The sequence below is a fragment of the Pristis pectinata genome, chromosome 24 (genome assembly GCF_009764475.1).
Source record: "Pristis pectinata isolate sPriPec2 chromosome 24, sPriPec2.1.pri, whole genome shotgun sequence".
NCBI lineage: Eukaryota > Metazoa > Chordata > Chondrichthyes > Rhinopristiformes > Pristidae > Pristis > Pristis pectinata.
In genome coordinates, this window is record NC_067428.1 from 7,350,896 (window position 1) to 7,375,982 (window position 25,087).

At 43.2% G+C, this 25,087-nt stretch overlaps 1 protein-coding gene across 1 annotated transcript in view; it reads right to left on the minus strand.

The window, feature by feature from the left end:
* The window catches only part of LOC127582347 (receptor-type tyrosine-protein phosphatase delta-like), a 439,637-nt gene that overhangs the window by 145,925 nt on the left and 268,625 nt on the right, over positions 1-25,087 (minus strand). Inside the window, exon 6 of the mRNA XM_052037503.1 lies at positions 21,901-22,011. Coding sequence (XP_051893463.1) covers positions 21,901-22,011 — 111 coding nt within the window. The remainder of the gene's footprint in view (positions 1-21,900; positions 22,012-25,087) is intronic.

Consider the following 25,087-nt stretch of genomic DNA (forward strand, 5'->3'; position numbering starts at 1 on the left):
ACATTGTCACATCGCAGCAGTCCTGGCAGGAAAAGAAAAACAAATAATAATAATAATAAAAAAAATATAAAAAGTAAAAAAAGAAATGTTGACTACACCAACAGGTAGTGCATCTCCTTTGCTTGGAAGTGGATGCAGCCTCAAGACCTTACACAGTCGAACATGGATGCACATGGGGCGAGACAGATTTGCGGCATGGACAACATATGGGGCAGGGAAGGGTGGGGTGGGGAGGGAGGGAGGGAACTGGAGGTTTTCGTGCAGACACAGGCAAGGGAATGGGTACAAAAGAACTTGCCAGTAGTGACAGCCAGAGATAAAGAGAGAGAGAGATAGAGAGAGAGAGAGAGAAAGAGAGATCAAGAGAGAGAGAGGGATAGAAAGAGAGAGGGGGTAAGAGGGGGGTAACTGTTCAGGCACAGGTACTACACGCACCAATATTAGGCCTGTGCCACACTCACATCCCCGATCCACAAGTACAGGCCCACTTTAAGAAACGCACAGAATCATAAACATGGAGAGGTCCCACGCTTTCACGTAAATTGCTCTCAGGTTTTTCTCTTTTTTTTGCACACTTAAATCAAAATGGCATGCCACTTCACACCAGCTCCTAAATATTCACCCATAAAGTGCCACCAATATGGCAGATTTTGGTTGTCCATGTTCCATCTACAACAGTCTCTCAAAATCATGTCCAGTTTTATTCCTTCTTCTCCCTGGTGTTAAATCTGACCACAGCAAAAATGTGTGGAGTGTGGAGAAGGAGGTAGAGGAGCCCCTCTAGTCTCCTTTCATTCTTGAAAGCCAGAAGTTTTGTTTGGTAGTGACGGTGTTCTGTACGAAATGGATGCTCGGAGCCACTAGTTAAGGGGCTTGAGCTGGTCACCTGGTTACTGGAGGAATTCCAAGCCGAAAGCTGGCTTGCCAATGTGTAATTGATAATACGATGCATTTTTTCAAAAAAACCCACAGATTGACTTGCTCAAATTTGCCTCCACAGATGGATGACAATATTGGCTTTTATGCCCTTTGTGTAGATTACCATTGGCCACCAGACTGCTAAATTGGTCACATTGCTTGAAGATGATCAATTAGTCATTGTAATTGGATAAGCTATCATCATAAGTGACCCAGAACTAGACTCCCATTGGGGTTGAACTTTGATTGTTGTCCAAACTCAATGCACCTTAGAAGGAGACTTTTACCATTCCTGGCCAGGCTAACACGATGCACTGTAATACAGTCAAATGATTAATATCCTGAAGGAAGGGAGAAACAAAACTGGGATAAGTTTTCTCTGTAAAATGATTGTTTTGGCTCCTTGTGTTGGCTGGGTACATAATCATTCAGGTGATGAACAGAGCCCAGAAACGTGTGAAGAATCAACTCTCCCACGGACCAAAAGTGGAGGGAATGCAAACCCCCAGTGGCTCAGGTAGCAATACTGTAAGGAAAGCCTGAGTCACTATCAAATGGCCTTCAAGAGCATGTATTAGGCTAGCACTGTCAGCACCAAGAGAGATGCTCCCCACTGTCTCGACCAGGGACAGTATATGATTCAGGATAACCCAAGTGGGGGAAAAGGGAAAGTAACTTTAACTAGGGAAGGATTCCACCCACCAAACAAGAACATAGAACACAGAAGAGTACAGCACAGAACAGGCCCTTCAGCCCACAATGTTGTGCCGGCATAGCTAATCCCTCCTACTTACAGAATGCCCATATCCTTTTATTCATGTGCCCATCCAAGCCCCTCTTAAAAGCCCCCAATGAATTTGCCTCCACCACCCTATCAGGCAACGTATTCCAGGTATCCACTACTCTCTGAGTAAAAAAATGTACCCCTCATGTCTGGTCTGAACCTACCCCCTCTCACCTTAAATGCATGCCCTCTGGGAGGGAGGGTTACACCACAAGGAGGAGTGGTGCAACGAACCAGTTAGTGCTTATGTTCTCAAACGATCATGATGACCAATTTCAGATTCTCAAACCACCTTGGTCCTTGGATCCCTCAATAAGTGCTAAATTTGTATCTCTGACTTCTGCACAAATAAAAGACAAGGTTCTTGTACCTCATGAGAACTAGGGTCATGCATACTAATGAGTCATAAGGTGGCATTGAGTGGGACAAGATTTCCAAATCTATCTGGTGATGCAAAACCCTCTCCCATCCCAAAAATCCTCTTGCAGATACAACATGGACGTCAAAAGTGGTTGGCTTATTAGCAGTGGACTGTGTGGCAAGCGGACAGTCCTTCAACGGACAGCCACAGCAAAGCCACATGGCCCTTGCATCTTTTGTATTGGACTATTACCACCAGCAAGCACCGATGGGAGAGGCTACAGGAACTTTACACGTACAAGATACAGTTTGCAAAGAGACGTAGAGGTCGAATGTGAGATGCAAACACCGAGTTACCATGGTGATTGAGGAGGGGTAGGTGGGGCACAGAACTGGCAGTAAATTAAAGAGAAGCACCATCAATCTCTTTTGTGATTGAGACTCAAGGGACATGTGGATCAAGGCTTGAGGGAAAGAACTAACGAGGCCAAAGATTGAAAAGAACTTCAAAAAATGGCAGTGGGAGAGGGAAGACGAGTGGAGGAACTGAAAGAGATACACTTGCAAAACATAGTAGAAACTCATCTATCTCATGAGGAGTACTACTGCAGAGAACACAAAGGAGACCCAGAAGTGGTGTATGTATGGAACTCAGTGTAGCAATTAAAAATAAAATCAATCTCCACAACTGTAGTGAATTTTAAAGATGCAATGAAAGTGTCAGAGAATATTTCAATCAATTTCCTTACCCCACCCTATGGCTTGGACTAACAATAAAACAACTAGGGCAGATTTTGTTGCCTAACTGTTGTTAATATTATTCAAATGGTTATGCACAGTATTTCATTTTAATTAATTTTCTGCCTCTGTTTTTATAGAGGGGTGAATGTGGGTTGAAATAATTAGGTGTATCTACGCACTTGTGTGTTTCCAAGGGTAAGCATGTCGATAGGTGTTCTTATGTGCAGGTGGACATCTGCTTGGGCTTCAGTGTCATCGTGTGGATGTGTAAGTATGCATTTCTGTTCACCTATGTGTCCCTGTGCATTATCATATGAAGAACTCTGTGTCAGTGTATATGTGACTTTGTGTACACTTATGTGTACACAGCCATGCATCTGTCCAGGTGCCTGTGTTTGTGACAATGTTGACGTGCACAGTGAGAATCTTTACTTTTATTTTATGGGATGTGGCCATTCCTGACAAGACCAGCATTCAATGTGCATTCCTATTCTCCCTCAGGAGATTCCACTGAGCTGCCTCTTGAACTGTTGTACGCCTTCTAGGGAAGGTTGTTCCACAGGTCAGTTAGGTGGGGCAATGACTCAGCAATAATGAGGGAATCCCTACGTTATCTCCAAGGACAGGAAATAAGTAGATGGTGAATTCTCAACCAGCTATTGCCCCTTCCCTACTGGAACCAAAGAATTCTTGGCAAGCTGTCGCAGTGGATTTTGTACTTGGGATAGGTATAGTAGAGCAGGCATGGTAGAGATGAGTTAAGCAAGTGAAAGCATAGTGTGGTCATTGATCTTCTTTGTACCACGGAGAATAAGCTTCTTGAGATTTCTTAGTGCTGCAATAAATTTAACAATTGGAGAACGTTCCACCATACTGTGCCTTGTTGGAGGAGGAAAGGCTCTCATATGTCATGGCATGAGTCTGTCACTGAGGAAAATACATCCTCTGAGTTCCATTGCGGACACAGTACTTATGTGGCCATGATGTTTCTGGTCAATGATGAGCCCGGGATATTTTTGGTGTTGGATTCAGCAAAGGTAACACTGCCGAATATCACCAGTAGGTGGTGAGACTCTTTTATGGAGATGGACATAGCCTGGCACTTGTGTGACATGGAAGTTACCTGCCACATATCAGCCCAAGTCTGACTTTGTCCAGGTCTTGCATGGACTTCTTCATTTAGCCAAGGATTTTCCACATTATTCAACACTATACAAGCCTCAGCAAATCTCTGACCTTATGATGGAAGGAAGGCCATTGCTGAAGTAACTAAAGATGTTGGGTGCAGGACACTGCCCAGTGGAGCACTTGTCTTGGGACTGAGATGACTACTCTCTAACAACCACAATCACCTTCCTGCATGGAGGGTATGACCCAATCCAGCAGACAGCTCCTGTTATTCACATTTGTCGTGTAATCTGAAGTTGACAGTGTGTTCACTACCCTGTGAGAGTAGCCCATTAGGGAATAATTAAGACACGTCCAAAGGACTCGAGGAGAAAGGTGCTGATCAAACTGTGTAAGAAAGGATGGATCTTCACTTTGTGCTCAAATGTTTAACTAATGTCCCTTTACCTTTTTTTTAGGTAGACCTGCTAAAGTCTTGAAGGTAGAGAGATTGCTCATCCAATAAATTTCTTAGTTTTCTAAAGCATTCAGCACAGTATATTGTCTGGCCCCATAAAAGCTCTCAGATAACATAATATCTCAGGCTCTTTAAATACAAAAGCAAGTGGATGGTTTGAAATTCTCTTTCAATCAGAGTCATTTTAGCACCTCTTGACACACAGTTTCACAAATGTCTTTATGCTCGATATGGAGTCAAAGGGAATCTCTTGATCATTGGCTGGAGCCACAATATCCAAAACAATTAAGGACAATATTACAGCTGAATTTCTATGCTGTCTGAAGAATGCCAAACATATTGGCAACTGTAAATTGAGAACAGAAAACATGAACCTCGAAATTGTGTCATTTTTTTTTTTGTCTACTTTCGAACTGTGTTGTTAATCACTCCATTGTTGTTTGTAGAAGCCACAGGAAGATTGAGAGTTTCAACTGAGAACAAAGATGATAGAATTCCCTCTGCAATACCAGACTGAAACTGATGTTGACAGTTTCACATTCTGCTTAAAGGGATACTGCATAATACCCAGCAGCACTCTTCCAGCTACAGGGGAGTGCTGCCGCTGCGTGAATAGATGCTGGAATGATAGGAAGGTGAGTTAGTGAAGGTGTCCAAGGTGCAGGAGGGATCGAGACAGACTGGTGAAGAACGGTGCCCATAGGAGGCATGTCCTTCTTCCAAGTGGACCAAGGAGACACTCCAGGGTTACAGGCAGCCAGTCCTGGCAGGACATCCCTGTAAGAACATGAATGCAGTCTGGGGAAGCCTGCAATACAGGAGATTGCCATGCCCATCCTGACTACTCCCATGGACTTCAAGAAAAGCAGATAAAGTCTCTTCTTAGGGAGTTTGGTGACTTCCCTAATGCAGCAGTGAGTTGCAAACTGTGAAATGTGGCAGAGATTGGCAGCAGAGGCCTTGAATGGTTGCACGACTAGGGAACTGAGAGTGGACATGACCCTCCTTGGGTAAAGCACTCAAGGCACACATGTGAGGTTGTGTTTGAGGTCACAGGAGCTCCCAGCTCCCAGTGAAGACCAAAAATGCAGTATGAACATTGGCCCTTTAAATAACATTCACGGGGTGATGGGATTAGTAAAACTTGTTGTTTTAAGAGTAAATAAGCACTGCAATCTTTAGACAGTGAGGTTGAAAATCTCACTGTTGTACCACTGTTGACCTCACTTTGGAGGAAGAAAAAGGCCAAGGGAGAAGAAGAATTCAGTCAAGAAATAAGGAGACAAATTTCCCATCTCACACCGAGGAAATGTGTGTAAAATTGTTTTCTTGTGGGTTAAACTGATTTATAACGGGACAACATGATTCCTTTCTGGAGATGTGTCAACAAATTTTCAGCTCCAAAGTTTTCAAGCAGCAAATAGGCTCCACAGGAGGTTGTGGACTTGACGTTCAGGGTGAAGGTGAAGCAATGGAGTAGAAGAGCTTTTACCACAGCTTTGAAATAAATGTGGAGCAGGTCAAAAATTATTTGCTTTTAGTCTTTCTTTCAGATTTCTCCCATCGCTCTTGGAGACACCAACCAATTTACCAGAGCACTTGGGGAATGGGATATGGATGAATCTAACCTTTCCAATTACTGATGGGGTTACATCAAGCCTCCTCCTGTTCTCTGCCAAAATCTTGCAGGGCCTTGGGAATATTTCCATGCTGAGCTTTTTGTGTTAGGCTGGTGATTATGACCAGTTGCAGTATTCCTACAGCAGGTCCACCATAAAGCATCCTATCTGGATGCATCACGGCTTGGTATGGCAACTGCTCTGCCCAGGACCACAAGAAACTGCAGAGAGTTGTGGATACAGCCCAGTGCATCATGGAAACCAGCCTCCCTTCCATGGACTCTGTCTATACCTCTCACTGCCTTGGTGAACCAGCCAGCTTAATCAAAGGCCCCACCCACCTGGGTCATTCTCTCTTCTCTCCTCTCCTCTCCCATACAGGAGCCTGACGGCACGTACCACCAAGCTCAAGGACAGCTTCTATCCCATGGTGATAAGACTATTGAATGGTTCCCTTATACGATGAGATGGACTCTTGACCTCACAATCTACCTTGTTTGACCTTGCACTTTATTGTCTACCTGCAATGCACTTCCCTGTAGCTGTGGCACTTTACTCTGTATTCTGTTATTGTTTTTACCCTGTACTACCTCAATGCACTCTGTACTACCTCAATGCACTGTGTAATGAATTGATTTGTAGGAACGGTATGCAAGACAAGTTTTTCACTGCACGTCAGTACAAGTGACAATAATATACCAATACTAATATTCAGCATCCTCAGCCCTGGACCAAGAGTCTGCCTGCTCTACACAAATCCTGATATATCCTAGGTGACACTGCAGGCAATCTTAAATTCAGGTTTAAGGGGATCTGCCAGCCCTCCCTGTCTGCATCAGTAGATTTGATTGCCTTTTCCTGGAGTAGAACAATATGCCTAAAATTAACAGACCTGCCTTGTGCAGCTGTAGAAAAGGACAACTTTGGCCTATGATGTTTTAACTACCTAGCATGTGACTTCTACTTCTGTGACATGACCCCATTCCCCACTTTACCACAAGACAGACCTATTAACAGGGCTTGTTAGGGTGTGCTTGGGGTCAGCCACAGGAAAGCCTGGGATGGTGTCCCTGTGGGACAGGCATCCTAATCCATAGGTTATCTGGAGGATGTGGAGGTATCAAATGAACAGATGGAGGTATGCACTCTCCTTCCTCCTGATCCAAAAAGAATAAAGGGCTTTTCCTTCTCCCTGAAGCCAACCTCACTTCTCTTGAGCTGCCAGGTTTCTCCAAGGCCTGGGAAGCCCAATCAGCCAGGGGTAAACCTGCAATGGAAGTTCAGTGTGAGACCACCAGACACACTATAACATCTAAGTATGCAACACTGCCTATGCCCCCAACCTCCCCTTTGTTATACCCAGGAGTTAAAAGGAGCTTAGGAGGCAGATTGGAGGTATTTCAAATGTTAGTATTTCATCCTAAACCCAACCCACATGTTTTTGGGAGTTAAAATTCACTTTGTAGACCCAGCAATCCACATTTAGTTACTCCACAAGTTTTGTTTTAGTAACTGGATTCCATTTAGTTGCAAATTTTAGAGGAATCTAAAATCAATGAATCAACCTCACTCAATTTCAAAGGATAACAGATCACATATCATGGCCTGACTACAATGGCAGATGTTCAAGGATCCTCATGTCACACCAAGCTGCAGAGCAGAAAAAAAAAGCCAGAGGGAAGTAGTTTATCCTGATTTGATCGGGCGTGACAGGACTTATACTCAGTCAAATGTGACAATCAGTCTACCCAGAGATACCAGGAGACTAGCTCATTCAAGGTTCACCTTAGGATTCAGTCTGTAGGAGAATGCAAACTGAATGGACTCCACTCCGAAATGAGGTCTGCCCTGGCGACATAATGAAAGTAATACATAGGGGGAAATAATGTAACTGTGCAAGAATGGAATTATTTTTATTATTTTTCAACCAAAATGTTTCTTGGTTTGGAGAGTGGAAGGTCAGTACCAGCCAAGCTGACCAAAGAGGGTTTTATCTTCTCAGTATGGATTCAAGCAATCATTTCGATCACTTAAATTTTCTGTATTTGTTTCTCTGTCTCAACTTGCTCTAATGTCATTCTGCTTATTTTGTTGTATAAGTTGTGTATAATTTAAGTTAATTTAAGTTTATATTAACTTATGTTTGTCATGTTTGTAATGTACTATGCTGCTGCTGCAAAAAGCCAACTTATCCTGTGACAATAAACTTGAACTTGAAAAAACATCCAGCTGATGTTATTCCCGCCTGTACAGGGTCATTCAGCTTTTGCATAAATAACCCAACGTCACACCTTCAGTGCCTCTGCCCTGCTAAGGAGGTCCCTTGTGCCTGCACGGGTGAATGTTAAACATGCCATTGTACCAGTTCAAAAGAAGTTCCTGGCCAGGGTTCTTCCCTCACCCACTCCAGCAAATTTAGATGAATTCACTGCTGTTTGTGGGATCTTTCTACGTGAAAAACTGTTGGCATATTTGCATTACAGTTAAAGGCACCAAAGCAATTTGTTGCATGTGTAACATTTTGGGACACATCTGGCGGATGTGATGAGGTGCTCTGTGAATGCACTTCCTGTGTCCACCAGCCAGGCTGTGTTACCGAGGTACAAAGGTCGATTTCCACTGTGAGTAACATTACGGCAGCAATGTGATCAGCCAGTACTCATTATCATTCTAACATCACATGCAGTGACGTGTGGTTCATCCTGCGACTTGCTGTTATGACATCTATGTCCAATTCCTTTCAAAATAAAGTTACAAAAGTAATAAGGACAAGGCCCCGGGGAAAGGCTTAATGAAGGGCGCAAGAAAGCGAAGAACTTAAGGCGCTGAGAGAAAGAAGCTGCCGTCAGTTTCAGTTGTGTTTTGCGAGTGTTCATCTTTCAAAAGAATAAAATGTAAATTCATTCTGTTTTAAATTGGGATGGGAAGAGAATAAAGAGTATTCGAGACGATTCCTTTGAAAGTGTGGCAATGCTAGGTTGGATGATTACGAGCCCTGATTCACAGAAGAATGTGACAGTGAGTACATTCAGGGAGGGACGGGTGGTGTCAGGGGACAGGGAGGAAGGAGAGGAACTTCATCACCAAATAACCTCGACAGGGCAAGCTACACTGCACCAGACACTGAAGCACCAATGAGCAAGAAGGCACAGATTATCTGCCATTTTGGCAAGAGCTGTAATCTGTGCCAAAATGTTGAAAAGCCACAATAATTTGCATCTTCCAGTTCATTACAACAATTAGATTACACCAACCCACTGAAAAGGGAGATTGATTTTAGTTATATATACACATATTAAACTCCACTGGCTTGAGTTATAGATGTGACAAGAGAGAAAGTATATTAGAACCATAAACCAATATTTCAGATGTTTAACAAATCAAAGCTCTTTGTATATGGGCATGGGATAACTTTGCAATCACGTACTCACTCGAAGTGGCCTCAAATGGAATTTGTCACAATACTGGAGCACATCGTACAAGGAGACCTGAGCAGCTCGAAAGCACATTTCCGATCAAAGACCAGAGATTTCTAGGTGACACTGGGCTGTATTAATAGAGGGACTCAAGACCAACAGTTGTGGGATAGATGTGAGAGATGCTGAGTATGGCTAGCTTCTTAGTTTGTTTGAAATGCCTTATTGTCACAGGTCAAACTGACACAAAGACAGCTATTATATTCTTCCTAGTGCAATATCTAACTGGTTTGAATTGGGCATGGATTTTCGAAGGTGTAATCTAATCAATTGGAAGATAGAAGAGCAGTGCAGAATAGCAAGCGCAAGGACAGGCAGACACAAAGATTTCAACATACTAGACAATTCAGTGTTCCCACTGCACCGAGTGCATTCTGGTGCAAGATTGTAATTACCTGATATAGAATCCTTTAGCGCTGATTTTCTGACATTCAGGACCCTTATTTATTCCACAAATAAGTTATACACACACACACACACACACACACACACACACACACACACACACACACATAGCAGTTTTGAAACTGGAAACCCCATTAAACTATGAGAGCAGTAATTACACTTAATTCCAACATAATCAGCAACCAATATTCCCTGTGATGTCCTAACAGACTCATCACATCATAAAGAATTATGCTGCAACATTATACTAAAACATCATGCTGCAAGTAAGTTTTTCATTGTATCTGTGCAATACATGTACTTGTGCATATGACAATAAACTCAACTTTGAAAGGAACAGTATCATTCAAACTTTAAGATGGAAGTAGGAGCTTGTTAATGAATACAGCTTTAAAGGTAATCATCAGCTTCACTGTATGCACTTATGCTTTCTTATGCACCCAAACTGTAAACTCTTATTCCTCTGGCCATGGACACTCCATTAAATTGTTCAATCCTTAGAGCTGTGTGTTTACCTAGATCAAATGGAAAGTGATGTACAGTTCTATTTTACTTTGTCTCTCGTTCTTTCTTTGTCCTGGTTTCACTTTTGTGGTGGGCCCATTTGGGGAGGGGTGTGGTGGTGGTGTCTGAGGTAGAAATGGGTAGGGAGGGTTATGCTAAAGTAATACATCATGCCTGGTTGCACTGATTGCTCCTGCTGGGGGTACGACAGCTGTAGGACTCCTTCTTGACCCCATCCCCCTACACCACTCCCCCCCCCCACCAAATTCTGCATACACATGACAAGTGGTTTATATTCCTACAAGATTTAAGATACCTTCAAAATGTGATGGATCCTATTGTGAAAATAAGTTGGTGAGAAAGTGTTGTCTAGACAAAAGCCTATTATGGGTTAGCCTCACAGCTGTGATAAGTTGTCTCAGATAAATCTCTTTTACCTATGCCAGTCCGCTATCAATCAGAGCAAATGGCTACTGTTAGTTTTATTAAATAATTGCTTGTAAATTATATATACATTGCTATTTGTTTATTTTTCTTGCCAAGTACAGGATACAGTCAAGGTCAATTAACTAGTTATTCAATGTCACTTACGTATTTAGCAGTTTAATCTTAAAATTCAGGTTTTCACAATGTGGATTACTGTAGTTGATATGGCTAAATTCAGAATGATGTCATTAAATGACCATCAACACCTGCTCAGTCAAACTGGTGCAATAATGATCAGGATTCTGAGCTCCCAACATCTAATTTGAAAGTGGAAGATGCCAGTATGGACGTGTGTGTCTGGGAGGTGGGTTTTGAGAGCAAGTGAAATCTAACTGATCTCTTCCTGAATTGACTGGTTGATGGACAGGTTATAATGGGCAGTGGTAGACTAAGTAGGTGCACTTTGATGCATGTTTTTCAAATGAATTAGCTTTATAAATTCTTTCCATTAGTGAGCTGTGAACTCAGCCATGTTGTGAACGGGAGGAGCAGTGCTCCCTCACAGGGAAACAGGAACACACATTGCAGCGATAACCATAGCAGAAAAGGTTTGTGTGTGGACCCATGGTCAGGTTACCTAACTATAGGTGGTATAGCTCAGACGGGTGAGTGATGGGAAGATGGGAACTTGGTTATATTCCTGTTTGTACCTATCCTACCACCACACCTCACTACAGTGTGCTTCCTATCAGTGTATTCATCATCAATAACTCCTTTTTACAGAGATATTGAATGTGAGGAATGTAGCAGTTATCTTGAAAACCATTACGAGTCTATGTAATGCCAGCAGCTAGTCGAGAGCACTGCAAGAGTGTCATTCAGTCTTACCTCCATGAAGCATGGAGATTGGATTCTAGGGATTTACTTTATGTTGACCTACCTTAATGTACAATGTTAACATAACTGCAACATTGAGAGACGGAGCACTATGAATAAGCTTTTGCAATCAACATTAGTTCAGTTATTAACAGCAATAAGCAGAAGCCGAAGCCATAAGTGAACCATCTTAAGAACCTCAGACACTGTGTGCAACCTGCCACTGATTGGTTAGAGTTATTGGCCATGTATCTGTCTGGACACCTTCTCACCTCCTCCTAAATGGTGCAGAGACTCCTTAGCTGCTTGTCATCTCTTTCCACCTCCCCCCTACTTGCCCAAGTGTGAATCTGACTGCATGACAGCAGACGACATTGTAAATAGACTCCCTTCTGCGCTTACCTGACAAACACCTATTTACACCATCCAAGATTAGCAAAGAGCCACCAGGAATCAGGGGACTGTCAATGACGTAAAAAAAATCTGTAAATTTCTACAGTTTACTTTTTCTCCCAACCAATAACTCAGGACCTCTGATCAACTGGGAGTATCGGTGGATTAAAAATGCTACCATCTTTTTTATTTTGGTTTCTGTTAATAGTGGAATGTTCTGCAAACTAGCCAACTGCACGTCAAAAACACATCTCCAACAGAAATGTTCTGGCAATACCTAAGAAGAATGTTAAGAATCCGGAGAGGTTAGAGAATTATTGAGAATTGATATTAAGAGTGATAGGCTTAAACTATGAATGTTCAGGGAAAAACATGGGTGTTTTACTTTCAGCTAACAGTAGGGATGGAAAACTGTTCAAAATAATGAGGGATAATCCTAGTTCCACTGATAAATGAGTCAATAACTAAGGGGCTTGCATTTAAGATCCTCAGCAAAAGAATAAGAGGTTCATTTTTTTTAAACATAGTGTTATTAGGATGTGGTTTGTTCTTGCAGAATCCACAACAGCTTTCAACAGGGAATGTCCAAAAAATAAGTTGTAGAGTGTAGAAGAAGTTCGCTTAAAGTGATGGAGACCTCTGCCCAGGGTTGTTAATGCTAATTATAATATCCAGTCCTTTTCCGATGGGAGACAGCTGCCAGTCTACCTGATGTGGCAGCTTTATATCCAGCAGGAGAATATTTAGTCTAGCCACTGAGCCAGAAGGGACATTAAGCTGAAGAGTCTGAAAAGGCCACGTTCTTTGAAACTGCTAATTCAAAACATTATTCATCAACAGTACTCAGCCAAGGTCTTTAGTGCTCATGATTTACATTAGACTATACAAGCACTAAACTGGTCTGATGTTCCTATTGGACAGCCTGTCAATAAAATAATTAGGTTGGTGCAGTGTTGACACGCTGTCACTGCGTAAGATTGTTTTTTCTTGCTGCTTTTCAATTCTTCTTTTCTTCAGCAGCCTCTGCTCTCCCAGAGGATGTATCATGCTGAGGTAATGGTCCATAGGTAATAGTGACCTTCTAGTTACTCAACTAATCTATCTACTTTACACTTGAGCCTGAAAAGCAAACACCAGGAAGGTTATGGCAGTCAATAACGTCAAGCTTGAAGCTCTCAGGCTTCTTGCATGTGTGGGACAGTGAGCAGGAATAGAAACCATTGCTTCCTGCAACCCAAAGACCTGGAGATCAACTAACTCAACACAGAGCAGAGTTGCCCTGTTCTGTGAGGTGATTAGCTGCTGCTGTCACCATTGAAGAGGTACTGGAAACTGTAATTAGCATTAACAACACTAGGCAGAAGTTCTCGATCACAACACGTTAACTTTGAGCACAGTAATCTGTTTGAGAATTGGATTTCAACAGAAAAAACAGAGAACAGAGAATTCAAACAGAGAATTGGAGTCTGAATGATCCCAAGAAAACAAGACTGGGTAAAAGGATGATGTGAGATGGTTTTACACATCACCACTGACTATTGAAATATGTCAACACTCTGGCAGAAAGTCAGCCTTGATTGCATGGCACAAGAGGATAGTGCAGCAGTGCATGTACGTTGTGCTCTGCTTCTGAAATTCTGTTCTACTGATGTAAATGGATTGGATGACAATGTACCCACCATTCTACATGTGACCAAACTTTACCCAAACCCAGGCCTGATCCAGTGGAGACTCATGTTCTATAATTTGCTTTCACAGAATGGCGTATATCAATAGTTTAAATGCCTCCCCAATCCTCTCCTCGGAATTTCCAGACTAATCTAATTAGAGTGGGTTCTACAAGAAAGCATAGCCTCGATCTAGGAAAAGTGGACTGTTGAGAATTAGCTGACTGAACCATTTTCAGTGTAGAGGGTGGCCTAACAAAGGAGGCAGACAGGTGATTAATTTATCGAACAGGAGATTGGACAGTTATCTAGAGAAAGCTTTGATCGAGTGCTTTATGAAAGATGACAATATTCCTCAGACACTGGGGATTTCTAAGTGGAGTCTAATTATATTTTCTGGCCCGCTACGTGGCTGAGTGTCGGTGATTTTTTTGCTTAGGCCATATCCTGAAGACAACATCCTGTTGTAAGGTGCAAAGCTGTTCAGTTTTGACCAATACTCTCTTCTCTGTACAAGTACATACACACAGACACCAATGTACCCCCACTACACACACACACACACACACCATTCACCTCACCCCACCACTACCCCCCACACCCTCCTCCACACACACATACACTTAGATCAGACAGTCACAGAGTCACAGAGAGATACAGCCCAGAAACAGGCCCTTCAGCCCAACGAGTCCCTGCTGATCATCAACCACCCAATTTACATTACTCTACATTAATCCCATATTTTATTCTCCCCCATTCTCATCACCTCCACATTCCTTTCAACCTAAGAAAATCAAGAACAGCAATAAAATAATCTCAATCTTTGTAAAGTGCAATAGTTTTACTGGGGCAGCAGCCTCTTTTGGAGTCTACCACTAAGTTTCCCATTTCATCATTTAATATAGTATTCACTTAAGTTTCACAATTCACAACACAAACTAAATCTCAAGATCCTTTAACATGGCATAACCCACAGTTATACAGTCTCCTACACATCCTGCCCCAACCCCCATTTCTACACACAAAGCAGTCTTATCAGGTATAGATTATTTAGTGTAATAATGTGCATGCTAGGCCCAAGACCATCTTTAAACCTCATTAAAGTGCAGCAGGAACACCGTGTTGTCGTAGCATGTTTTAGCGTGACCCAGCAACATGCAGCGTGATTTGACATTCTCCCATCATGCACCAGGCAACAGTGTACAAGCGCCAAGGTATCATCGCCACAAGGCACAGCACATTACCAAATCGAGTGGGGAAAAACTTTGGGATGCAAAAACGGGAGACCCACAGACTAGTGCAAGTTAACTGAACTGTGCTGTGGGGTTTAGATTTTTTTTAATAAAAAGATTATTCATATGTAATGTGGGTTAAAAAAAGTAAAAAAGAAAAACACACCAACCTTCTCGTAGCTCTGAGGGATGTAGGGGGTTTGATGCGGAACACAATGACATGGGGAGAAGAGAAATAGGGGAAACACAGAGAGAGTAAAAAGGCCTCTTCAAGGCTTTTAGCTGCAATATCTACTCTCACTAACGACCTTTGACCTTTCCACCTAGACCTTCAAGAATCAATTTTTTTGTGTGACATCTCAATAGTTAGTTCTTTTGAGGGAACTGATTTTTAACTCAAACAATTCCATTGACAAATCAAATTAAAAAGTAAATAAAAACTAACACAAGACTCTTATTATGTTACGACTCATAACTTAACATTTATTCCCTTCCATCTCTTTCACTTCTTCCCGTTGACTTTGGAAATTTGATGAGAAGTTCCTCAGAAATAAGATTGCCATGAGCATTTTTTGTTGTTTTCCTTGTAGCTGAGCCCTTGGGCCTGTCTCTCCAAGCCATAGCACACTTTGTAAGAAGTGAAAGAGATGATTTTGTTCCCACTTGCCGTGCAAGAGCAATTGACTCCACTCTCAACCTCTGCGCCAAGCCCGTCTTGAGCCTGCAGCCCTCTGGACAAGGCCCCACGCCACAAACTGACCCCGTGCTTGGCGCTGGAGAAAATGAGTCTGCTCTTCCCACACCTTAGCCACAGATCCTTTCAAACACAGCAGAACCCTGTATGTCGCAGACTTGGGAGGAAGACTCTGAGAGGGATTCGATATTCATCCCCCTAACATTTTTATAATCAAAATTGAAAATTTCAGGAAAGAAAATCATTTGGGTTATCTTCAATACGTCACCAAAGAACTTTCACCGCTCCATCCAATTGGTCTATATTTCTTTCCCAATATCATAACTTGTCTAAATGGCACTAGTTCAAAGCAGAATTTTTTGAATGGCATATTATTTTTCCTTCTAGTAAACTTCATCCATGACCTTCGAATCCTCAGAGTTCAGATCTTCAGGAGGATGAAGAGACTGTCAAGCAACAACCCCAACACTATGGTCAAATCATTGCCTTTGTAATTACTTTATCCCCTGAAGACAGAGCTCAGGCTGTTGATAGTTTGCATGCATTTGAGACAAAAAACAATTCTAACAAAACGAATTACTTCCTTACGCCATGAGTGGTACTTTACACATAAAGTAGGCAAGGACGATAATATTTTCAACAACCTGTACTCCAGTTAATTGACAGTCTATGGAGTAAATGCATAACTCTCAACTGGGAATGCTGTTCTACTTACACCATAGCCATTGTGTTAATATATTGCATTAATATTTCCCCTTTGTGTTGTCATTTCATCAGTTTCAAATTATTAGTTGTTACAACGTAGTGACAGCAAGGCCTAAAGCAGTTTCGTACTGTTCGAGAAACAGAGAATAGATTTAAAGAATGTGGGCATGAAGGCAAACGTCCGAGATCACACGGTCTTTACTGAGAGAGGCACTGGGTAAGAGCAGAGGCATGATGATCCTTTTTCAGTCAAAAGGTCGGCTGTCTGTAGAACTCACTGAGAGAATATCAATGTTCCCATTACCCGTGCACTGATTTCCACTTTCAGGACCATAAATCATAAACACAGGCAACACAGGCTGGAGATTTGCACTAGCTTTCGCTTGTTCCTTTGGACGCACTTGCACCAGTCTCCTCGAAACCTGTAAGCCTCCTTCCAACATAAATTGTCCTGTCAATGTTGACTGCATCCTGGATGAGGAGGGCTGTCCTGAACCCAGGTCTTCCTGAGTTTAAACATTGAAATGGAATATGGCAACAGGACAGGGGAATGGGATTAAGTGGATGACACTTTAAAAGGAGAGTGAAACATGGGCACATTAAGCTGAATAGCCCCCATGCCCTGTAGAATTCTTTGGTTCTATCATACATTGTTCTTCCTCTCTCATTGACCATCAAGATATCGATTTACTGAGTGATGCTGCTTTAGTTCAGCTTTGTGGCCCGTGCAAGTTTTTTAATAACAGAAAGGTGAATAAGTTCTCAGAAAATTCAGGATCTCTCATATTAAATCAGTTTGATGCAGTGGCTCCCTTAAAGCAAAATTAAGAGTCTTCCCACTTTCAAAATACATGCCGCTGTTCCATTAAAATGGGTCTCTGCCACTCCGGAACTTGGCAGAATCTGAGGGGAATCCCAAGTGGTCGAGAGTAGCTCTGCCTTATTTCAGATGATGCTCTACAGAGCAACAGTCTAAAGAGATAAAGTCACTACCTTATGAAATAAACATGCTACATTGTGGATTTTTGGACTGCAGTGTACCTCAGAGAAGGATCCCGTATTAACCAATTCTGCAAACGATTCGCCATTGCAGTGTTGTAGAGGGGAATGAGGAACACGGCTACTATATGGCTTTAAAGACAAAGTGCCCTCCTTCATCTCCAGGATTACTGCTAGAACTGTGGCCCAGATGAATGGGAATGTTGGTTTCCTGATGACCATTAAAGAATCCTAGACCCTGAGTCAAGCCCCAATGCAGCTCTCGCTGGACTTGAAAACATGGCACAAGACTTCTCAGAATTCAGCATCGATTTGGGCAGTTTTACATAGTGAGGTCACACAAAGTACATAGGCTTTAACTGAAATTGTGCAGGCTTCCACTCAGGAGTCTCCTTAAGCTGAAGGCCTGAACGTTCTGATGAAAGGTCTTCAACCTGATATGTTAAGTCGTGCTTCTCTCTCCACAGATGCCGCCTGACCTGCTGAGTATTTCCAGCACTTTCTGGTGGTTTCTTCAGATTTCCAGCATCTGCAGTTTCTTGCTTTTTGAAGACCTGGGTTATCTGTTCAAATAGAATTCCATGTGGGGAAGCAAACTTTCTGAAGATGCCTCAAGCAAATACCAAATAACAGCATTTAGACATTGCTGGGGCCGTTATTAAAGGCTTGTGAGGGAGTTGGTCATGCATGCTCTTTCCTTTCTCTTCTGTGGCAAGACAGCAGGCAAGGTTATGGATCAATAAGGCACAGAACGTTGGAATACCCAGCGCAGATGTTCTTCACCTTGATAAGGTCCAAATCCAATCCCCTCCTGGGAACTCTAGGTTCTACCTTTATAGCTTCAGACCACAGCATTACCACATGGAATGGAGACAGCCACAGATACAGCAACAAACTTATCAGGGAGTCAGGCACCAAGTCGAGGCCAGACATTTCTCCACAACAAACAGGGGAGAGCTAAATTGAGAGGCCTCTCGATCGACCTTCTCCAGACTTCAGTGCATGAAGAGATGCCCCTACATGACAACATGAGTTTCACTGCAGTTAAAGCTGTAATTTTGTCTGCTTTGTACACCAGTTATGACAGCCTGAGGCTTTGATCTTGCTATTTGTGTTGATCATGTGCTGCTCTGCAATCACTTACACAATTCCACGATGCTACAGCGGATGCTACAAATAATCCACCTCTGACTCTCTGTCATCTCCTCCCAGTCTCTAGTTAGTATTGAATGCTTTGTCTGGTTAATCACTGAAGTAAAAGCCTCCAAAGACGCAAGGAGGACACATTCACCTCACTTAGATTTACCTCCATTAAGGGTTACGTCACATGCAGGTTATTTAAAGGACTTCCTGACCCAGCAGAGGCCATTTGGCCACCTTCTTCTTTGGCAGTCCCTCAGATCAAAGATGACTTGTCTCCACTCCAATTCATAGAAGTGGAGGATCCTGTGTGTGAGTTCTTTCAACATGGGGTAGCTGTTTCACTGTAGCTGCCCACAACAATCTTAGCAGAGCTGGGACCAATCTTGGACCAATAGCAGGGAGGTCTGAGACCAGGATTGGAAACCAGGCTCTGTTGGATAGACTACACACACACACACACACACACACACACACACACACACACACACACACACACACACAAGATCATAAGATCACAAGACAAGGGAGCAGAAGCAGGCCATTCAGCCCATCGAGTCTGCTCCAAGGAAAAGGGAAAAAAATGAGAAATGGGGGAGAGGAAGAAGGAAAAAAACACACACACACACCCCCCCTGTAATACGCACTTCACTCTCTGCTGTGCCAGCCACAGTAAGCAGCAATGGATAGTACTTCCTCACTGTTGCTCTGGGGGATGCTTTGAGTGGGTCACCCAGTACAATGATGTTGCCTGCCTGCCTGCCTACCTGTCTGCAACCAGCACTTCACTGGCCATCAAGTAAACAAAGTCAGTACTTGCCATTTAGTCCCATTTAAAATGACAACACAAGTTAGGAAGAAATACAATACGTGTCCAGCAGATTTAATTTAACAAGGACTCCTATGTTCTTAAAAAGGTTGCAACACACAGTTCAGCGGCAATGACCAGAAAGGATCTGGCTCAGAGTTACTTTATGGCACAACCACCTTATTTGGGGTTAGCTGAACTGGGCCAAGGTAGAACCTCACAGTGTGAGGGAGAGATGTTCCTTCACCTTGTGGGAGCTGTCAGTACCCAGGGACTTCTATAAGCTCTTTATCCGTCCATGGGAAAAAATAGCAGGTTTTGCCATTGACCCTTCTCAGGTTCTCGGTCTGACTACTGGCTGTAATTGTAGATTCAGCAGTAGACTGTTCCCAGTTGAGAGTTATGCTGCCACTTCTGGAAGTAACAGGATAGACAAGTGATAGCTTCCGGCTTGACAGAATGGTTAAAACCAATCTACACAAATTGCGAAAAATTACTCAAGCCACATCCTTGTCCACTCCTCCATTATCGATAGTCTCTGGGTCAAAGGCCAAATGATGAAAAAATATCAGAAATTATAATCTTAAAAGATATGAGAATGAACAATACTTTAAACACAGTTTGAGAAACTCACTGGTCCTTTCTTCCATTCCAGCACGTGAGGTCAATCTTTGTCAGCCCTTGTAAACATTTTCAAAATGGTCCCCCCATGGATTTTGTGGTATATATTAAGAATTTTATGATGTTTATGGAAATCATAATATATATTACTAATTATTTCTTACATGTTAATTTGGAAAAGCATCGTGTTTTACACTTACAGGGAATAATCTGAACAGTGACATGGTCATTAATGGCTGTCAGTGAGAGGTGTCGCTATTTCCCCCTCAGGATTTTTGATACAATGGGAGTAGGGTTGGCTGCATCAAAAACGGGAAGGAATTATTCCAAACTCATGCCCATTTTATCCATTTCAATGCCCTCACAGAACAAAGATGGATGAAGCTGGATTGGACGGAGACCCAGTGAGATCTGGAGACCTTTTAAATCCTGAACTCATACTTCAGCTGACCTTAGCAATATTCAAGAATCACAAGTTACACAAAAATTGCTGAATAAGCCTCTTCCCTTGCTAGCTACGGCTTATAGCCTATCTTCATATAGAACAGGGGCGTATATCAGTAAATTTGAAGGGATCTGAAGGACTAACTTCCCAGCAGTATTGTAACTACACTGAAAGAACCAGTGTTGCAATGATGTATGCCAATGATGAATGTGAATCGTACTACTTTGCCTGTTTCATTTTCTTCTTCTCCCCTCCCTATGGTTAACAGATGACAGTACCACTGATTAAAATGAGCCAGAAATTCATGGCCAGTCGGTACATGTAGGGGCTGTGCATTCTGCTCCACTCAAGTCACTGGCAGCAAATTCTGAAAGTGGGGTAGAATGTGCTGCCACATCTGCACGGTGTCATCGGACAGTGATACCTTTCTGGGCTCTTGTTTCCCAATCATTACCTCTCTCAAATTTTAATCTTAATTAATTAAGAATATTCAGGACATGGAATGTTTCATTTCAGTGAAAAGCACAGTTTTCCGCTCAGTTAATTATTTTCAATCAGGATAATAGAACTGGTGACAGTATAGCCAGGTCAGGGAGAGAGTTCCAAGTTCTTGCCCTTATTCACTATGACCCTGTACCCCTGTTGGAAGCACACGTTAATCATATTTCATCTGTAATCCTGCTGTCAGCACCATGTAAGTTTCTACAGATCCACACCTCCTGGTCAGTCTGATGAGACCTCACCAGCTTCTTCAACTAACCAGCTTGGGATTGACACACTGAATTCATGGATCCATTCAACCCTGTGCTTCTCCCAAGGCCAGGCCCATGTTGGGAGAATCACAGCAGGGAAACAGGCCCTTCACCCCATTGAGTCTGTGCCGACCATCAAGCACCCATTTACACTAATCTTACATAGTTCTGATTTTATTCTCTCTACGTTCTCCTGCTTCTACCACTTATCTATGCACTGGGTGCAATTTACAGTGGCCAATTAACCTACCAACCCACACGTCTTTGGGATGTGGGAGGAAACCGGAGCATCCGGAGAAAACCTACGCAGTCACAGGGAGAACGTGCAAACTCCACACAGACAGCACCCGAGGTCAGGATTGAACCTGGGTTCACTGGAGCTGTGAGGTCACAGCTCTGCTAGCTGCGCCACTGTGCCTCCCAGAGCTATCTTGAAAATTGTAACCAAGTATATTGATGCGTTTGATATATTTTATTGAATTAAGAATAGAACTTTTCTTTAATCCTTACACTAAGGTTCCTCTAGGACTAATATCACTTGTCCTTCTTGCTGCAGAATTGGAAATCAGAATGGGGAGGTGTAGGAGGGGTCGATTATCCAAATGAATGAAACACACCTAGTGGGGATATACGCCCCTGTGCTGTGCTGCTTTAGTGGAACCTTCAGGCACTAGATGTTGACAGACTTGGGTTCTGCTAGAGCCCAGCACCCTCTAATGAGAGAGTGCTGAGTAATCAGCTGCTCCCTACCTCTCACGTATAGATTAGCAGGAGGAGAGTACCGCACCCCAGCGTTGTTCGACGCCACACACTCGTATTTCCCTTGGTCAGTTTCTTCGCTGTTCTCGATCTGCAGAGCACCTGTCAGGAAACAAACGGCAGCAGAGGGAATTAAAACCTCAGCAGTCCTCACGTATGGCTGCACTTCCCTACTGCTCTTGCTTCCATGCCCTGCCTGAACTGTCACAATCCACATGGTTGGTTTTACTCAAGAGCATGGCACTGTCTGCTAGGAAAGCAGCTGATGAAGGGATAGCTTGGTACTGAGGAGAGCTGAGCTCTTTAATCCAAATGCCAAGAGGGATATCTTTTTTGCTCTAGTTTTCCACTTGTAAATTCCAGGATGTGTTGCCTTTCTAACCCAAGGCTGTGTGTTCCCATCACCATTGCTGCACAATTCAGCAGATGCTCCACACTGATCAGCTGTAGTGCAACCTGCTGAGGAAACGTGGGTCTTCCTTCTATTAGCTGGCGTGAACTCTGATCGGCACAATGCAAGATCCAAACCCACTGATGAGCCCCCTTGTAGTGCAGCCTGAACAGGGAATCAGTTGTTAAGAATATAAAATATCCCTGTTAGAGTCATACAGTTCAGAAACAGGCCTTTTGGCCCACCACGTCCATGCTGACCTTTTTTCCCATCAACACTAATCCCGTTTGCCTACATCAGAACTGTATCCTTCTATGCCTTGCCTATGTAAGTATCTGTCTAAAAGTCTCTTCAACATAGTGATTGTATCTGATTCCACCATTCTCTGTGTAAAGACCTTTCCCCTCAGCTCCCCTTTAAAACTCCTTCCTCTCACCTTAAACCTATGCCCTCTTGCCTTTGATACCATGCAAAAAAGATGTTGACTATCTACCCCATCAATGCATTTTAACGAAGAATATCCCAGTTTACACACCAACAGATCAGCTGGATCAGCTGAACTGAAACAGGAACTCCCTGCGACTGGGCTTTCTTGAAGAGTTTTTGAGGGAGACAAGCACTCAGCTCAGACCTCAGACATCAGTAGTTCATTCTCAAAACTGCAGTGACTGTAGCTAAGTTGACCATCACCTCCTGGCCAAGGCCACAATGCAGACCTTGGGCTGCCAGCTGGGTACATTTTGGGTCCAAGTTGATGCTAAGCTGTAGCATGGTTTCAATCTTGCAATACGAATTCAGGCAATCCCATTCCCACAATCTCGAATTAAAACCTACCCAAGGGGCAAGACAGAGATGAGAAATGAGTGATAGTTGGGTGGTGAGGTATTATGAACTATAATACTGAGCAGGCAAGATGCTGGGAAGGGAAATGTGAGAGGTTTATATCAAAGGCATCGAAGGATATGGTCCTCATGTGGTTTAATGTAGATGGGGAGAATGGTTGTCATGGACATGCTGGACTGGAGGGGCCATTTCTACGTTGTACAACTCCATGACTCTAAATTCCCATTGTGCACACACTCTGGGACCTGCATTTAACATAAATCACCCTTAATATAAGGAGGCTGTAATGTGAAAATAAAACACTTCCGGCCATTTACAAGTCTATTTCCCTACAGTCCAGCTGGGCTATTAGTTCTCTGTTCTCGGCAACGAGATCCCATGGTTTCTAACTGAAACCGCCCCCTTCCCACCCCGCCTTCACAGCTCCTCCTGCAGCTAATTCTAGTGGCATTGGCACCTTTGAACTCCGACCCTTTAAATGCAGATATCCTTCTTGTCAAGTTGGTTTGCTGTCCTGGGCCCCTCTCTTAATCCATATATAAAAATACACCTGTAAAGAACATTGAGAAGAAGCACTGGGAGAGGCACAACTTGAGATCATAGGATTCAGATCTGAATGAGAGGTCCTGAGGTGGACTGAGTTTCTATTCTCAATTCTGAAAACGTGAACTTTATTATTCAGGTTATTTTCCTAAACTTAGTCCTGATGTTTTACAAAAACATCTTTCTGTGGATCTTTCCTTACATTCCCTTCAACTGTCATCTTTTCTCTACTGAAATGCTGGATTATGACTTTTCAGGCCTCCTGGCTCTTCTGAAGCCTCTTCCGAGAGGCCATTCTTTGTAACTGGGCCTGATCAGTTAAGTGCCAGGTGTCGGGGATAGTTGAGGCTTCAGGGCCAAGGCCTTCCTGTTCTCACCCAGCTGCCACCATGCACAGCATCCAATCACCATTCAGGATTAGAACCCAAACTGATTGACTTTCTCCTTCTCACCCTCTGCCATGTCCTGGCCTGCCAATACGGCAGTAACAATGGATCGAACCCTGGACCTGCCCAGGTATTGAAGGATTGGAAACCCTTGCCTGAATCTCTAGGATGTCCTCCATTCTGGCCCAGCAGGACTCCTGCCCCATTCATTTCTACCCCCATGGAGCTCACTGTGATGTCCAACTGTGGAGGCTACCAATGTACCGAGATAGGCCCTCACCTACATCACTCCTACTTTCCTTCCCCTTGTTTATATTGCAGAGCAGATGGGCAAGACTGGGCCCTCACCCATGACTGCGAAACATGGGCTGTGAACTGAATGTCGGAGGTGCAGAACGAGACTGCACCAGTAGTTTGACCTCCAGTGATTCAGGAACCCCAGAGCAGAGGCAGGGAGACTCTCTGGTTCAGGAGACCCAGGATATTAGCAGACATGCCCCTTGGTTCAAGAGGCTGGGGGTCTTGGCAGTGAGCAGACTGTAGCACCTGCCTATCTGCATGTACTGAAAGATTTACATCAGTGAAGGGCTCAGCGAAGGAGATGGTTAGTAACCGTCACCGAGCTCACTGCGATCAGGTGCGGAATGAGCAGCCAGGTAGGGTCTTTCCTCTGTGAGAATTTCTCAATGTTATCCTCACTGTAAGGGCATTGAGAACACAGGGAAAGGGTTCACAGCAAGCTTTGAGAATTATATGGGCTTCTAATTCAAGGTTCTGAGGATCCCACTGCACACTGGCTACACTACACACACTAAACAGGCAGTGTACAACCTCCAAATTGAGCTCAGTTAGATTGGAAGCTGATATGTTTCTGCTATAATAGTAGCAGAGGTCATGATGAGAGAATTCAGGAGCCAGTGAGAAGCAGAGAACCAGTTTTGTCAAATCCCAGTAAATTTCATTCATCGGAGACAACACAGAATGTTGAACTATGCCTCTGGCAGGTTGAGTTGTT